The 18,238-nt window shown below is 33.2% G+C and overlaps 2 protein-coding genes across 3 annotated transcripts; both read right to left on the minus strand.

Moving 5' to 3' along the window:
* Positions 1 to 393: 393 nt before the first annotated feature.
* Positions 394 to 4,719, minus strand: LOC21407578 (probable serine/threonine-protein kinase PIX13). 2 transcript variants are annotated; one of them, XM_024164371.1, is made up of 5 exons: positions 4,284 to 4,719; positions 3,766 to 4,148; positions 2,606 to 2,741; positions 2,011 to 2,271; positions 394 to 1,091 (listed from the first exon to the last, which is right to left on the minus strand). In XM_024164371.1, the coding sequence occupies exons 1-5, from the start codon at positions 4,351 to 4,353 to the stop codon at positions 652 to 654; spliced, it is 1,290 nt and encodes a 429-aa protein (XP_024020139.1). In that variant the 5' UTR covers positions 4,354 to 4,719; the 3' UTR covers positions 394 to 651. The 2 variants fall into 2 exon arrangements, with proteins under 2 accessions (XP_024020139.1, XP_010094560.1); XM_010096258.2 differs by having other exon boundaries at positions 3,766 to 4,184; positions 4,284 to 4,717.
* A 5,787-nt stretch (positions 4,720 to 10,506) lies between these two features.
* On the minus strand, positions 10,507 to 15,119 carry LOC21407579 (probable serine/threonine-protein kinase PBL21). The gene is made up of 7 exons (XM_024164373.1): positions 14,812 to 15,119; positions 14,676 to 14,708; positions 14,254 to 14,420; positions 13,446 to 13,635; positions 12,480 to 12,871; positions 11,732 to 12,075; positions 10,507 to 10,820 (listed from the first exon to the last, which is right to left on the minus strand). The coding sequence occupies exons 1-6, from the start codon at positions 14,888 to 14,890 to the stop codon at positions 11,767 to 11,769; spliced, it is 1,170 nt and encodes a 389-aa protein (XP_024020141.1). The 5' UTR covers positions 14,891 to 15,119; the 3' UTR covers positions 10,507 to 10,820; positions 11,732 to 11,766.
* Positions 15,120 to 18,238: the final 3,119 nt, after the last annotated feature.

An 18,238-nucleotide genomic window follows, 5' to 3' on the forward strand; every position in this document is an offset into this window, starting at 1 on the left:
TTATGCCAAAAGCAAATGAAAAACTCTGTCATCAAAGAACTAAAATTAAAAAAGAAAAAAGAGGATGAAAAGAATATAGAGAAACAACTATTAATTGTGTGCTTTTAAAAAACATAATTATTAACAAATTAATTACTGACCTAATGTTATCTCTACGTACGACATAAAGTGGAAGAACCAAGGATATATACTCCACGATTTTTCACAAAAATGCAAATATAGGCCTATTTTGTATAATTTCATGAGTGCCTACTCTAAACGCGTGACGCGATAAATTTTTTTTTTTTTTTATGATGCTGCTAAATGTAACAACATGTCATCTTCCAATGTCATTTTTCGTCCCTTTCTAGAAGAAATACACACATATATTGTCGTTAATGAACTTACTATTACTAGCTAATCAAATCTGCAGAGCGTCAAATATTTTCTCATTGACAAAAATAATAAATAATACATCGATGCCCTTGATTTCTTAATTTGGCTCGAGAGCGGCCAGTAGGCCTATATTATCCCACAAACATGTTATACATAATTCGAACCGTATAAGATACACTTCTATCATAAATTACAAGAAAAAAAAATCTTAAAAGAATGAAAAAAAAAAAAAAACAAAAATTTGTGACAAAAGATGACAACTTTGTAATTTATTTACTAGTGTCGATGAGTATTGCCACCGATATGCCTTTGGTGGAGTGGAGAGTGATATTGCTGATGAGAAGTATAAGAAGAAGAAGATTCGGCCTCTTGGCGTTTAACGTTAGTTTTGTTATGTATTGTGTTTATTTCAATGGCATTAATCTTCTCCAAAGTCTCCAAGATCTCTTCCATTGATGGCCTACTTTTAGGCTCGGATTCTAAGCACTTGATTATAAGCGCAGCGACTTGCATTGCACCTTTTATTGGGTACCCTTCTCCGAGTCCTTTGTCCATTATCTTCTTTAGCTTCTTTTTCTCTGTGAGAGACGGTCTAGCCCAATCTATCAATACATACTGTCCTGACGGCCGATTCGTGTCTAATGCCCGAATTCCCGTCAATAATTCCAGTAACACAACGCCGAAACCGAACACGTCACTTTTCACGTATAAATGACCTGTTAATTGACACATAAATGTTTTGTTACAGCTTTTTCAATTAATGGTCTCTAAATTAAAAAAAAAAAGAAAAAAAAAATATATATATATATACACACACACTAGCTATTGGATTCACTAGAATTTTGGAAGCACTCTCCACAAGTTAGTTTATCGTTAATAAGTGTGGGGCCGTTGCCACTATGTCTTATGTATTGGCACGAGGTTGCCCACGTGTTTTGTTTAATAAGATTCATCGTCAACATTGTTTTTACATCACAAAAAACACGCAGAAACCTAAATATGAGTTTTTTTTTTTTTTTAAATCTCGATTTTATGCCTTGTAATTAACAATCAAGAGAGAATATAAAAAGGGAAATTTAAAAGAATGGCTTTTCTCTTGAGAGGCATAACGATTTAAATGCTACGTACCCTGTTAAGAATTTTGCTTGCAATATCTAACCCATAAGACAACTACTCTTTTTAGCCCATATTTGACTTAAGAAGACTAAAGTTGCATTTGGTACGAGAATTTTAGAACCGGAGTTTATGATTCTAGTTCTAATCTTTGTTTGTTTATAAAAAATAAAAAATAGTTCTTGAAAATTAGTGTTTAGTTTAGATGGTTCTGATTTAAAATTTAGATTTGATGTGATGTTTTAAATGAAAATCACCTCAAAAATAAAACCACTCCCTTCTTATGTCTTGGATGGTTCAAACGTTTTGATTCCGGTTTCAGAACTATGGTTTGGACCACATGTTCAAATCATGAATTATAATTCTGATTTTAAAATTAAAACCATCATGATTTGAACCCTCATACCAAACACAACCTAAGGCAGCCCTAGTTGTGTCTAATGAAAGTTTTCTATCAAAGAAATTAAAAGAAAAGAAGAAAAAAAAATTTGGTTTGATGATAGATGGCGGTGATAGTATTACCTGTTGCAACATATTCAGGAGCGGCATAACCATAAGTGCCCATGACACGCGTTGTCACGTGAGAGTTCCCATTGACGGGGCCAAGCTTGGCAAGCCCAAAATCGGAGAGCTTGGCACTGTAGTTCCCGTCAAGCAAAATGTTGGAAGTCTTGAAGTCCCTATATATGACCGACTTCTCTGAGTTGTGCAAGAATGCCAAGCCTCTTGCCGCACCTATTGCTATTTTTAGCCTCGTACTCCATGAGAGTGGTTCTGCACCTTCTGCATTAAACGATACCAAAAATTTTAAAAATTTACAAAGAGACTCTATTACTATTGTATGTCTCTAAATGTTAGGTCATTTGACAATATCTGATTTTTTTTTTTTTGAAAAAAAAACCTATTTTAGTAGGATATAGTTTGGAATTGTCAAATTTGATTCATATATTTATATAAAAGAATATAATAACTAACTGAAACTATAACTTATTAGTAGATTTTAAAAAAAAAAATTTGTTTATGGTATCCTACCAAATTATTCTTTAAAGTAAATCCAAAAATTAAAGAACTCAATAATGAATTATTTTCTGGGGGTAAGTCAATAAGTGCTTCTTACTTCTAAAAAGGTGGTTCTCCAAGCTGCCCTTCTGCATATATTCATAGACAAGGAGGAATTGATTTTCCTCCCAGCAATATCCAAGGAGTTTAACTAGGTTGGGGTGACAAAACTTGCCCAAGAATTTTACCTCTGCCTGCATTTCAAATATTGCATTCTCAAAATCAACACACAATCAACTTATGTAATTTGATTCCTCAAAAATATATGTGCATGCTTATTATATATAATAAGCATAAATATATTCCCTAAAAAGATTATAAATAAAGAACTTAGGCCCATTTAGTTCACCGATTCAAATTTTTAATTCGAGTTGAGATATGACTTTATGTGAGAACTTTTTATTGTAGCAAAAAAATTAAATGTGACTGTTTTTTAGAACTTTTTACTGTAGCAAAACTCGAATTTTAAATTTAAATTGGTGAAATGAACGGACCTTAATAAATCGAATTGAAGTATAAAGTGCCCTAAAATTAGACCATTATGCATTATGAGATAGTCAAAATATAGATGATGGAGGGGAATTTTTAATTCTAGTTTTATTTCCCATAGTTGGTCCACCCCTTTACAACAAGAAAATTCCAACCCATGGCTAGTATGAACTCTCCCAAAAAATAATAATAATAATAATAAATAACTATTTACATTCTAAGCACGCACTAGCCCCATACTCCTATCTAATTCTGTGGTCAAGCACGAGACCTTTATAACCAAGCAAAAACTAAAATAAAATATATTAAAAAAAACCCTCTTTTTTTTTTTTTAAGAATAAGAAGAAAGAGATTAGATCACAATTCGCATTCTTTATCACTAGACCAATGTGAAAGCTAAAACACGCGCGTTGATAAAGCGTGTCATAATAATGGTACTTGCAATTATTGGTCCGAATGTCCTTTTATCCATTAAAAAAAATGTTATAAAAAGTTCAAAAAAAACAAAGCCAAAATTTCCTCTCTCTTAATTCTCTCCCTAAACTCAAAGTGTACGGCGGCGCTGGCAATATTAAACGACCAACATAGCAATAACTATCCACATTTCAACTATCATATTCTAAAATGAAACAATATAATTCCTTCTATTAAAAATAAAAAGAAAAGGAAAACAAATATAAATATAAATATTTTTTTTCCACAGTTAAAAAAATACTAAACAAGAATTACCTGCCACTCGCTAAGTCCTTGAGAGCTATCGGAATTGGACTTCTTGACGGCGACGGCCATTCCGACGCCGACACGCGACGGCGCGTACGTCTTCTCGTCGATCCAACCCTTGAAAACCCTTCCGAAGCCGCCTTCTCCGAGCACCGTGTCCGGTCTAAAATCCCTCGTCGCCTTCTTAAGCTCCGACAACGTGAACGACTTCAAGTTCGGCGTTATGATCTTCCCAGAATTCGGGGGAAGCGGCAGAGCCTCGCTACGCGTTGTCGTTTCCCTGTTATTGTTGTCGTTTTCAGACGCTGCAGTCATCGTAGCCTTCCCATGATCAACGGCCCTAATCTCTTCTTCTCCTCCTCCATTTTGTTTTTCGCTTCTTTTAGTTGCTCCTAATCCATATTTTTTTAAGGAATCCTTCGATTTATCTGAAAAAAACGACATGATTATAATACATACATATACATAGTATATATATATATATATATATATATATATATGTATATGTGTAAGAAAAAGATGATTACTTGAGATGAAGGATTTTGTGGTGGCGGGAGTGCTATGGTTAATCACAGGAACTCCGAAACAATTTCCCATGACGTTATGATGGATGACCAAGATCAAGATCAGAATCAATCACTTCCTCTTCTGGCTTTTTAGAGTATATAAACCTCTTCTGGCTTTTTAGAGTATATAAATATACATATATGTGTGTGTATATATAATAGATATAGAGGAAGTGAAGAGATATATTCAATTTTGACACGAGTGTTTGTAAGTTTCTTTTTTTCTAGGAAAATGGAGAGGAAGCAACAAAGAAGGAACTGAGATTGAAATAAACACACAACAAGGTGGGGTAATGGTTGGACTTTTTCCTCTTGTTCCCTTAAAATCCTATTTCTTTTTTTTCTTTTTTTATGGCCCCGTAATTTCACTCTTTCTTCTATCTATTCAGTTTATGACCATCTTAATTACTCTTTCTTCTATCTATTCAGTTTATGACCATATATATATTTATATATATATATATTTATATATGCGATTTCTTGCCCAAAATTTGTACAGAGATTGGGACAATTGCCAATTGCCACGCCTACATTTGTACAGAGATTGGGCCCCACCTCTGTGAACAACGTTTATCTTGACAAATATCGAAGTCAAGAGGAAAGGACACGTGTAAACCCATTCATTTTATATTTAAATTTAAAATTTAAGTTTTGTTATAGTAAAATATTTATTATATCCGATTTTATTAGCTCAATTTTCGTCGACAATTTTATTGGATCCGATTCTATATAATTTCGCGAGAGTTTTTCTAAATTTTGTCCAATTGAAAGCATGAACAAGTTAAAAACGAAGCTTATTTTTATTGGCCTTAAAATTAATCTATGAGAGTGCATCTTAATATTAATTACTTTTTAATCATGTATAAAAGAATTATATAAAGCTATATGCTTTTGAGACGTACAAATTCTTTTGAGGTAAATGTATAAAAGAGAATAAAATTGTAATAAGTATTAAAATTCCACATTAGTTGGAGATATTGGTATGATCTACTTAATAAGGTGAGGGTAATCTTTTTCTAATAAGTCAGTTTTGTTAAGTTGAGTTAGGCCTAATATCCTTTGATTTCTATAAAATGGTATCAGAGCAGGCCCAGTTTTGTAATGTTGGGTCCCCCAATATCGACTTATTCGTAGCGATTTGGCATGGTCTATGTTGTGCGTGAGGGGACGTATTAGAATCCCACATTGACTGGAGATATTGGTATGATCCACTTAATAAGGTAAGGGCAATTCTTCCCTAACAAGCCGGTTTTATTAGGTTGAGTTATGCCCAATATCCTTTAATTTCTGTAAAAATAAGCAAGAAATATTCTTATAAAAATTTAAAAGTACATGTGACATAACTTTTGACCTTGTTGCGTTTTCGTATACAAACTTATATTACAGATATCACATACGTTATATTATTCATCTTATTAAACCTGAACTTTTATCAAAATCCAGAATTAATATATATTTAATAAATAAACCTGAAATGTTTGTCTAATGGTAAACGATCGGGTTTTGGTTGAAGAGTATTGATCTGTACTTAACCCGCTTAATTACCAATCTGAGGTACTAACTAGTAACTACTAATTATGTACTAATTTCAATATTAAGGAGTTCCATTTGTGAGCATTTCAGAAGCTTTGTTAGTTATTCCATAAGTGATATAATCTGCAGTATTTTAAGATTCAAACTCTTAAATCTTAACAATAAAAGTGAATATAAATTTATCACTAAGCTAATATGCAACCACATTATATACATTAGACTTGGTAAGAGACGAAGTACTTCAGTCAATGGTTTTCCTTCAATGAAAAAAAATTAAATTGACAAATGACAAAAGAATAAGTCAACTATGAGACATGATAGTACATTAATTAAGCTTTATAATCTGTGAAAGAAGTCCAGATGCAGTTATTTTAATCCATAGTTCTCGTTTGAAGAAAAATTCAGAAGAAGAGAACAAGTCAAATCTATGCACATTCCCAAAATAAATGTTCTAATATATGCTTCACGTGAATTTAGATTCTATTGTTTCCCTCCTTCTATGTAGAATCTAATTCTATCTAAATGTTAGAAAAATTGTAATATTTTTGGGAGATTGAAAAGCGACACAATTGACACATTAAAAAGATAAACGCAAGCAAAGTTGTTTTCATAGTTAGAGCAAAAAAAAAAAAATTGTTTACTTAGAAACATGTGTAATGTGATATGTTTTAGTAATTTAATAAGATCGCTACTTACTAAATTCATATTTAGTATATAGTGAAGGCAATTTGCTATTACTAAGTACTAACACCTAAAAGAAAGAAGTGGTCCCTATGCACCAAATCTACTATTTTTCTTTCTTACTTTCTTGCACTCAAATAGAAACAGATTGTCATCCAAATTTCTTCAACACTAAATGTTTAAGATTAAGACGGTAAGCTAAAACTTATTAAGGTGCTTAATGATATATAATCCTTCTAGTTATTATTATTATTATTCTTTTTTTGAACTTGTGGTGGAGTATTTAAACTCTACACTTTAAAACAGAGTTAGATGTGAATTTATCGCTAAACTAACAAAAAAAAATTAATCTTCTTGTTATTGGTCACATAGACTTAAAGAAAATTTAGTAAATTATCTCAAGACTTGTTAGCTTATTTAAGCTTAGCAGGTCCAATCTTTCACGACATGGTGACCCCCGGGAAGGGGGAAAAAAAATTATGAGATGGGCATTGACTTTGAAGAACAATAAGATTTAATATTCACAAGCGAGAGAGTAATGAAAAGCGGCATATAAAAAATAAAATAAAAAGTTAATATCCCAGAATCCCATTTAAGAAGCTTCTCGAGTTTTTTTAATAGCAAGGTGCTTTGGCCTTTATGTTTTATATATATCATTTTCATCTTCCACTTTGAAAATGACCGTAATCCATGATATTAATCTGGACTTTAAATAGACTTTTTGGTCCTTTCATACACACAAATACTAAATAATGTTTTACTGTACAGTACGGATTAAAAAAATCCTATCAATAAAGATACATTTTAAACGGTCATATTTAAGGTTCCGTTCATTTTACCGATTTGAGTTTTGTTACAGTAAAAATCTTTTAAAAACAGTGACATCTAATTTTTTCCCCGTTTATTTTACCGATTCGAGTTTTGTTACAGTAAAAATCTTTTAAAAACAGTGACATCTAATTTTTTACTACAGTAAAAAACTCTCACATAAAGTCACATCTCAACTCGAATTAAAAATTTGAATCAACGAACTAAACGGGCCCTAATTTAGTCTGTTTTGCATATTTTTATTATTTTAATAGGATTTTCTTAACTGTATAATATTCAGAAACATTCATTATCATTAGGCGTATCCTATCATATAAAACTTTCAATTTATATGCGATATTACTTAAAAAAATATTCCATGAGATTTACAACATTGACATTAAGAATCTCCATCGCCGCCCATGTAGACTTACCGATCAATTTGGAGCGATATTCACGCTGATGTGGTTGTTAAATACCATGATTCATACATTACCGGGAAATGATTTCACTTATCAATTAGGGGGGGAAAAAACTTATCTTGACTTTTTTTTTTCCTTAGAAAAATAATAAACGAATGCTGAAGACCTATATTTGGAACAAGTAAATTTTATTGCAATTAAATACTTAGATTGGTACATGAATTGAGCATGATAATCAAATGTAGCCATATTCATGATAGAGCTCTAAACATTGTGACCCTTGCAACTAGTTAACAAATCTGATTTTTTTTTTTTTTTTCCATTCTCTTTACCTTATAAAAAATATTATATAGAATTTGTTATTTTTCTCTTTAAGAGTACTTGCATCATTTTAATTAACTCTCTTTTCCCCTCACACGAATTAGAGAAAAAACAGTGAACAACGAATAGAGTTCTAGCGCCGCCCCCAGGCGCACCGCCAAGCTCCTAGCCATGAAACTTGATCCTCTGATTCGCCTAGTCATGAGCTTCTCGTTAATGGTGCAGTGTACGGTGTGGTGGCTCCGTTTGGGTGGATCTAAACCGGTTTGAAACTTGGAAGCCAAATGGATGGGCTTCGTTTCCAAACAAGTTTGTCATTTGGTGGCTGAAATCTCTTGGCCGACTATCTCCCTCGACGGCCCATTGACCAGTTGCCCTTCACAGAGGCTTTTAAAGGTTGTGGTCAAATGTTTTTTTGTTCTGTTTTTTTTTATGTAATTTTTGTGCTTGTAATAAGGACGGTGGTCTCCCCACCCGACCCTCGTTTGTTTTGTTGTTTGTTATTAGTTTTTGGTGGCCAACTTAAGGCCGTTTGTATGTCTCCTGATAGGGTTGTCTTGGTCCGGCTAGAATTTTTTCTATACCGTTTAGATGTTTCCACTTTGTGGAGTTCGATGATATGTCCCTCCAGCGTTCGAAAGCCTATCTCAATGGGAAGGGTTTCTTCAATTCGAGCTTTATGTGTGCTCATTGTTAGTGTGTCGAGGTGTTCTCCTTTTTTCGGACGTGAGGTGTGTGCCCATCCCTCTATTGGGCCATTAGTATATTACCAAGATGATTGTTTATAATTTTTAATTAAATGTAATTTTCCTTAAAAAAAAATTGGTTATTTATTGAGAAAGGGTAGACAATTTAATGATATATATTTAATGAGAATAAAAACTAAAAAATACTTTTTAAATATGTCTAAAACAGAGGGTACGAAATGGTAAATAACCCTTTGAACAAATATGCAACAACTTTCGACTTCAAAAAATTGAACCCTGAATTGCTTACCCTTTTAACATTTTCCTGGTCAAGTTTATAACTCGTGCTCTCTATTAAGTTCCTGATTAGTCTTTGTCTCTGAGGGACCCAACAATTTATTAATATGCCGTCCAATAGTTTCGCCAGCTAGTAGTGACCAGCCATATTACTTTTAGACGTGGGCCGTATGATCATAGGACTAAAAGAAGAAAAATAAAATAAAATAAAAATAAGAAAAAAATAAATAAAAACCAATTCGTCCTAGTCTGGAGGACAAATTTTGACTGAAACCCAGAAAAAATCAAATCAAATCAAATCAAATCACGTAAACCATTGAAAACAAGGAAAGTTTCCCACTAAATACTCCTCTAAAGGTACGCCTGGATAATAAATTGGAGTAAAACTCGGTCCACGCTTTACTTGTGAGCTGTGGGTGAACTGGCATGCATGAACCCTTTCTCAATGTTAGTAGGCAGATTGCCATTTATCCTTTAATTAAGATTAATATTTTACCAAGGGCACGAGTTTTATTTTTTTCTCTCAAAACGCACCCGCTAAAACTTCATAAGAATCGTCTATTTCGTTTAAGGTCGGTAATATGAGTCACAACACGACTCGAAAACGACGTAAATTTTACGGATTATGGTTAAAAAAAAAAAGTTCGGGTCAGAATTGAGTCGACCTAAAATTGACACGAAAAATACATGTCAATTTCAGGTTAGACCCGCCTAATCCGAACACGACACGAAACTCGTAAAAAATTAAAAAATACATATATTTTTCATTTTATATTTTAAATTTTATTATGAACTTGTGATATCATGATAGTCATACTCAAAATCTTATACTATTATTTACTTAATTTCAATGGATGTTATTATAATTTAGTGTGTTATGAATTTGAAGTTATTTCTAATATGTAAAAAACTAAATAAAAGTATACAATTTTCGTGTCAATTTCGGGTTCACGGGTCAATTTCGTGTCACATGTCATTTTCAGGTCGTGTCGTGTCAGCTCGTAAAGTGATCGTGTCGTGTTCGTGTTGTGATTTTTAAAAAATATCATGTCACGAGTCGTGTTCGGATTGACTGTAAATTTTAAAAAAACGATCAAAATACGACACGTGATACGAATTGCAACCCCCACTATTTATACCCAAAAAAAAAAAAAAAAACCCTCCGCAAGAAACATTCTCATCCATAAGACCAAGATGATTCAAACCCAGTTGAACCACTTGTGTCGGCCACTAGAGATTGTGGTCAAATTTTTGTCGCAATGGTGAACTACACAACCAAAACCTCGGTTGAAACCTTTTTTTTTTTTTTTTTTTTGTCATCTTTCTTTTTTCCTCGGAAGCATGTTTTTTACATGTCCGGTTTGTGGGTTTCTCACCCGCAAGATATGCTGGTTTGCCAAACCAAACAAAACATCATATATATATATATATTTGTGCAGCTAAAATAAAACATAAAAAATTCTTTAAAAAAAAATCCTAAAATATATAGTCCTCGTTGTGCATCTTATAGTCCTACTTTTGCTAAACACTATATAGTAAACTCATCTCCACAAGACCATTGCTACCTTCCTAAATCTTTGGCCAACCGATTACTCACCTGAGAGAGGCATAATTTATGAACGATAAATACGCCACAATATCCAAACCCAGATAACATATATACAATTAAATTTATCTATCCCCATTCTTTAGGTTGCGGACATATTACACTGGTATTTCAGAAATTTATTTCATTGGGCTTGGCTATACACCTGCAAGCAGTAAACACGACAGATCCAACAGTTAAAGTAAGGCAAAACCTTTTCTTTTTCATTTTTTAACAAACTACTAAGAAAAAGGGTCATTCTATGGTAGGGGTCCCAACCCATTGTACATCTTTCTCAATGTTTACATCTAATCAAAATCACATTAAAATGAAAAAACATGCCAAACTGATAAAATTTGATATAGATGTAACGGTTTAAAACAGAACTCTACTAAACATATCCTATCGTTGAATTCTCCAAAAGAAATACCCTACTAACAAAAAAAAAATGTAAATTTAATGAAACTTCATGAAGACCTTAGGGTTCAAATCTATATAGTATTGGTATGATTTTTATTTTTTTATTTTTTTTTTTTACGTTATCAATATTCTCCTATAATAATACCCAACTATCTTGAGAAAAGAAATAATAAACTATTAACTACAGATTCTATCAGTGATGACACCAACGGAGAAAGCCAATTCTACAACATTGTATTGGCATTCATGAATGTTAAGGTCAATTGGAAGCCAATTCTAGAACATAGAATCGGCATTCATGAATGTTAAGGTCAATTGGTCCCCAACCACACAAGGTCTTACTGACGACTTTGACATTTCCCTATTTCCCTTTTTCTGCTATGCACATTAACCATCTCTTAGGTGGGGCTTTTCTGTTTGAAAAGTTGACAAGTTGGAGATTTATGTTTATCAAGGTGGGGCTTTTCCTTTTTCTTTTTTTTTTGTTTTATTCTCCTTTTCTTTTCCTTGCTTCTAAAGGTAGGAACAATGTATAGGTTGTGTGGGTTAAAGTCAGGCAAACAGGCAGCCTTCCTAGTTAATTCCTAGAAAAGGTCTAAAAATAAATATGATGAAAAAGTCCAATAAAGGAAAAAAGTGTTTTGCTTGATGCCTTACTGGATCAGAGTCAGCAGCTCGTCCACAAAGAAACCTCAAGCTGAAGATGAACTCATTCTATAGTTTGACTTTTGAGAAAAACCATCCCTGTGCTGCTGTGATGGTGATGACGTTGGGGTAGTACGAACCTCGTCCTTAGGATGTTCCGCTTTGCTACTCTGGGAGGCTAAGTACTCGAGAGCTACAACAATGTCACTAATAAGAGGACGAAAAGTTGGTTGCTCCTGAAGACACATTGCAGTAATAGCGATTGCATGGTGCAAACAACGAACGGGGAATCGACCTTGTAGCAATGGATCGACCAATTGCACAAACTTTCTCCGGTCCTTTAGAAATGGACGAGACTGCAATGCGCAAAAAAAAACAAAACAAAAGACATTCAAATACAGGATTATTGTCCTATAGAGGATTATTTATGTTTGTTTATTAAGAACAAATGTCCTCAACTATAAAGTCCAGGATCCTTTCATATATATATATATATGTATGTATAAGTAAATATATATATATATATATAAATATATAAAGTCCACGAATTTTAGATTTTAACAAAGAGTAAAAGTAGCATTATATATATATATATATATATAAAGTCCAGGAATTTTAGATTTCAACAAAGAGTAAAAGTAGCATTTTATCTCACTTTCCAGGGGTAGTCGGTATATAAGACACCAATTTTATTTACTTTATAAAAGCTAGATAAATTGATGATATAACAAGAAATAGAAGAAAAGTAGAATTAACTCACCCAAGAAACTAGGTTCTGTTCACCAGGTCTCTTTGTGACGTCTATTGCCTTCCGTCCAGTAATAAGCTCTAAGAGGACTACACCAAAGCTATAAATATCAGATTTAAGTGTCAATTTGCCACTCATGGCGTACTCCGGTGCACAGTAGCCATATGTTCCCATCACTCTGGTTGAAACATGTGTATTGTCACCAACAGGTCCAAGTTTAGCGAGTCCAAAGTCTGAAAGCTTTGGATTGAATTCATTGTCCAGCAAGATATTTGCTGATTTCAAGTCGCGATAGATAACAGGTGGGTTCGCTTTGCAGTGGAGATATTCAAGACCCCGTGCAGCACCAACAGCAATCTTAATACGGGTTTCCCAACTCAGCAGGACTTTATCAGGCACGAGATCTGATGATGCAAAATATACATTAGTGCAAAAAAGATATGCTTGGCAACAAGAGAATCCAGGTATTATGCATTATTGCCGTAGAACTAACATTGAAATTCTCAAGTCAAGTTCAACATCAGGATAAATAAACTGCCGAACAGGCTTTGGTAGATGACACCATATTCTATCCTAAAATTTAGGGAGCCATCTGGCACCGACTACGGAACATATGAAATTAGAATAATGAATATATCAGATCACATGTGTTTTCAAGCTTGTTCTTCAATTAGTCTAACTCACTAACATTACCCATTCAACACATTAGAAAAACTCATCAAAACGTCTAGGGGAGAGGATATCATATGACACCTCAAGAAAAAGCTTGGGAGCTAACATTTCTAGCGAACTTGTTGGGGATGTATTATTCTTTTTTTTTTCCTGCAATCATAGCTATATGCAGTACTTGCCCCAAAGAAAATTGAAGAACTTTAATCTTTTATGCTCATTGCTCAGATCCCCTTTTATGAAATTAAGTTACACTCTACTTGCAAATTTTATGTACTAAACACGAAGGAAAAGGACTACAATACTTACCAAAAAGATGATCTTCCAAGCTACCCATTGCCATGTACTCATAAACCAAGAGCCTTTGATCTCCATCGGTACAGTAGCCAATCAAGGTAACAAGATTAGAGTGGTGAAGAAGGCTCAACATTAGAACCTCAACAATGAACTCCTGAAACCCCTGAAGGCCATCGTGATTAAGTTGCTTGATGGCAACCACCTGCCCACAAAAGCGAAATGTCAAAGGTCATTTACGTGGAATTCAAAACTTCACCAAAAATAAGAACCAACAATGCTTTGAGTTACTTCCAAAGTCCCGTTCAGAGAACACTTTATTAGAATAATAAATTCTAAAGCCATTGCTATACAAAACACAGCACAAGCCACAAAACACTAATCCTCAGATGAATACCATAGGAAACTGAGAAAAAGGTAAATGTGCCACATGTTGGGAAAATCGCTGAGATTCACCTGTGCTGTTTCCAAAATGCCTTATAAAAACCCTTCCTAATTCTTAGCAAGTTAGCAACTAAGACAGCTTAGTCGCTGAAAATGCAATTTCTTGTAGATATAATAAGTACTTCTTCGCTAGCTAGTTCAATATTAAGACAAGAAAATCTTTTGTAGAATTTGTTTTCCCTTGAAAATGAAATAATATGAACGGAGCATAAACCATACTAACTGCAAAATTTTGAGCTTGTCTACAAACCAGCAATATAAAAAACATAGCACAACCACAAAGCACTTTTATAAAATGAATATAATAAAACTCAAAAAGTAAATGTGACAAATGTTGGTAAGGAAGGAAAAAAAGAAAAAAAAGGCCCTGAGATTTCACCTGTCCTGTTTCCAAACGGCCTTTGAAGACCCTTCCAAAACCCCCTTCACCAATCAAATTCACCTCCCTAAAGCCCCTCGTCGCCGCCGCAAGTTCCCGGAACGTGAAGCTTCGCGCCGCGCTGTTCTTAGGGCCATTACCAACCCTTCCTTTTCCCTTCCCATTCCCTGCACACAATTATTGTACAATTCAGATAATCAAATCCCTCAAAACCAAAGAAACATGGGAAAAAAAAAATCACATCAACAATAACAACAGTAACAACTACTTCGAAAATGACAATAACAGCAAAATAATGAATGTCAAATAACCCCAATTTCTTAAAATTAAAAAAAAAAACCAACTTTATCGACAAATGTAAACAGAGAATTTCCAAACTTTTGAACTAAAAATTAAAAAAGAAAAAGCGTTAAAGCCCGTACCAATATCATCGGAATTCGCCTTTCCTTTTCCACCTGCAAATTCCACGCATTGTTTCACTCGCATTGACCGAAATCCAACCAAAAAAAATTTTAAAAAATGCAGATTCAACGGAGAGAGAGAAAAAGCGAGACACACCTGAAGATCGAGCGCCATTATCAATCTCGACCTTACTCGCATCCTTTCGGCGGTGACTAAAGCAAGAAAAGCAGCTCATTTTTCTTCACATGGAGATTAAACACCGAAATCCGAGACCCTAATCCCCAAATCTCCACAGAAAAAGCTTCTCTTCTCTCCTTCAGAAGCGAGAAGAAGAAGAAAAGCCCTAGAGGACACACACACTGTCTGTCTGAGTCCCCGAAAATCCCCACACAAAAAAAAAAAAAAAGCTTCCAAAACTAAACCCAAAATAATAATAATAATAATAATCTTATAATTTAAGGGACAACACGCCACTCATAAGTGAACAAAAAAGTAAACAAAGACCCCTTCCAAAATAAATTGTCGAAAATAAATTCCTTTTTAATCCAAACAAGGAGAAATAATAAATACAAAAATCCAAAATCTCCAGAAGAAGGAAAAAATAAATAAATAGATAAATGAAAGTGGAGCAAAAAGAACGCGTACAGCAAGAAAGTGTGTCTTCAACACTAAATTTAGAAAGAGACGGCAATTTTGGTAGAAACTAGAAACTGATTCAGCGCCACAGTTAGCGGTGGGATATATCATATATATATATATATATATAATATATCTATATACGTACACATATATATAAATCAACCAAAAAGAAAGAGGCTTGTTATTTTTCCTCTCATTTCTCTAATTTCTTAAAAGGAAAAAGGGTAATAATATGTAAAAATTATTTATTTTGTGACTTTATTACAATGTGGGCCTACAAAATTTGCAAAATTGATTATGTTAAGTGCTAAAATAGCGTTTTTTTTTTTTTTTCTTTCTTTGAGAAAGTCGCTCTCCATAGTCCAACCTAGCTTTCTCTTTCTCTCTGTTTCTGATACATATCCATCTTCCTCTTTCCATTTCTTTTGTTTTGTTTGTATTAATCTCTTCTGCATTTAAACGTTTCGGTGGGTTGGTGGTGGTATATTACGGTATTGCCCTGGCTTGATAGCTGTTTTTACGAAGGCTAACACTGACCGACTGTTTTCCCGGTTCCTAATTTCGAATCGCATCATTGGATTCTGATTCGGTGACCGTTTCTGATTCCACTTCTTCCGCGGGGTTTGCTCCTCAAATTACGTGGGCCTACCTTTTACTTTAATTTAATAATACAGAAATTACGGATGCGTGTTATATGTAAGAATAGACGGTGTAATATTTATTTTAAATAGGGAGAAAGAGAGAAATAGATTAAGATTTGAGATGAATTAAAATTAATAGGTTAATAGTTTATATAAGTTAATAAATATGTTAAATTACTGTTTTCGTTCATAACTAGTCTGGTTATGAACCATAACTTGACAAGTTATTATCCATAATTGTACATAACTTGTCTGGTTATGAACTATAATTTGACAAGTTTATTCATAACTTATCTGGTTATGAACCATAACTTGACAAGTTATGGCCTATAAATTTCTATAACTAAAAATTAACATATATACTTTCTTAAATTTTTCATATTGGTCTATTTTCTACTATTTCCCTTTTAAATAATTCACCAATGTAGTATCCATCTTTATGAACGACTCATGTAGCTTTAACCCAAAAAAAAAATGACGAACATATATTATAGATAGATACATTAGATTGCACTATCTAATATCAAAATAATGTAACGAAATTTAGATTACTACATTTCGACATTATTAATATTAGTATTGTTAAGATTAGATTTCGTACGCATAGTAATTCGGGTTCTAATTAGTTACTAAGCAAGTCATTGTGACTCCCCAGACTAAGACGACTCGTTAATCAGTTAATTTTATTAGTTAATCCCACGAGTTTTATACACAACCTTGAGGATTAAGTAATGAGAAAATACATTCTTAAAAATAGAAATCGGCAACCGAATCAATCTAAAAATAAAAGAAATTAGTCAGTCAAGCTAGAGGAATCAAAGGGAAAAAGAAGTTAACGGTTGATTGGTTAGCAAGAAACACGCCCAATGAGGAAGGAAATTAGATCCTCAACAATCGCACAATAAGTAAGCAGAATCAACTCATAATGGAAATAAACCACGTTTGACTAATTAACGGGAATGTAAAAACTAAAAAGGCATGTCAAATATCACTCAAAAATAAATAAAGGATTATTGATTAAAAGTCAAATCGACCAAAGAAATGAGAAACAACCTATGAAATCTCATCAATTATAAATACAAGGCATTCGGGCATCCTCAGAGATATACGTTGATTACTACGAGTACACTCAAGCACTCACGCTCACTTTTAAAATATTTTCTCATTATTCTCTATATTTTTCGGCATTCCCTTTCTATCTCAAAAGACGTAAGTCTCATTAACGAGTGAGCGTTTTATTAAGGCTTTCATTCTCACAGGATCAATCTCTAATCGACGACTCCTAACTCGGTCATTGGCTCTTAGTTTCTCTAATTGTAGGTTTTACCCCTATAAATATAAGATGGAAAAGAGTAATGCATTTAAACCAAAAAAAAAAAAAAGAGTAATGCATATGCTAATTCTTAATATATTTAATTGGATGAATATATTAATTTAATGTACTATTTGATAGTTTTATAACTACAATTTATTAATAATTTTATAATTTCATATATTAATTTTTTATGTCTATTGAACTTGAATTCTATTGGGTAGTGAAAATTGCCGAAAGCGACGTGATATTATATACATATTGAAACCTTGATGAAGTTTGAAATTCACCCAAAAAAAAATATATCTGAATTAAAGTTTCCGTTAGGGGAAAAAGGCTACGGCCTACGTGGGAAGAAAAAGAAAAAAGAAAAAAAACAGCGAGGGATTATGAAGATATTCCTAAAATTTGACATATTTGGGTAACTTTTTTTGTTGATGACAACATGTTTGGGTAACTTAAAGACGAGGAAAAGTGATTGGAAAGAAGAAACAAAATATTTCTTAGGGTACTAATAATATATGTTCTCTCTTTGCTTAGCTGTATTTAAATAAACCAAACGTAGTGTCGTTAGTCAAGTCTAAGCGTTGTGTCGTTTGTTTTTAAGTTAAAGTTGCCGTTTGTGCTTGGTCCTAGAAATGTATATGTCGTTTGCTGAATGTTTCTATGTTTAACTATCATTTGCTTTGAGGCTGTACGCAGCTGTGGAATTTAATGAAATTGGGTTCAATCCCTTCTTTCCCCTTTTGTGCTCTGACTGTTTTGCCTTTGATTTTGTGCAGCTCACCCCTGCCTTCTACGCCAGTCTAAATGTTAATTTACTAATTCATTTTAAAAGTTTAAGTTAATAGGAAGTTGGCCAAAAATACGGTGGGTCAACAATAGTTTTATACTTTAACACTTTTCTTCACATGTGGGTTGGATAATGGACAATCGTGTTGATAAATTAATTAAAAATCCTAATACATGAATATTTAAGCTCAAAATATAT

The sequence above is a fragment of the Morus notabilis genome, unplaced genomic scaffold (assembly GCF_000414095.1).
Source record: "Morus notabilis unplaced genomic scaffold, ASM41409v2 Scaffold314, whole genome shotgun sequence".
Lineage (NCBI taxonomy): Eukaryota > Viridiplantae > Streptophyta > Magnoliopsida > Rosales > Moraceae > Morus > Morus notabilis.

Coding starts and splice junctions, on each gene's coding strand:
- LOC21407578 (XM_010096258.2), bottom strand. CDS start 4,353: ATGGGAAATTGTTTCGGAGTTCCTGTGATTAACCATAGCACTCCCGCC. Junction 2,742..3,765: donor AAGGACTTAGCGAGTGGCAG/GTAATTCTTGTT, acceptor TTTGAAATGCAG/GCAGAGGTAAAATTCTTGGG. Junction 1,092..2,010: donor TCCTGAATATGTTGCAACAG/GTAATACTATCA, acceptor GTCAATTAACAG/GTCATTTATACGTGAAAAGT.
- LOC21407579 (XM_024164373.1), bottom strand. CDS start 14,890: ATGAGCTGCTTTTCTTGCTTTAGTCACCGCCGAAAGGATGCGAGTAAG. Junction 14,421..14,675: donor GGCGAATTCCGATGATATTG/GTACGGGCTTTA, acceptor AATTGTGTGCAG/GGAATGGGAAGGGAAAAGGA. Junction 12,076..12,479: donor AACAGAACCTAGTTTCTTGG/GTGAGTTAATTC, acceptor TGCGCATTGCAG/TCTCGTCCATTTCTAAAGGA.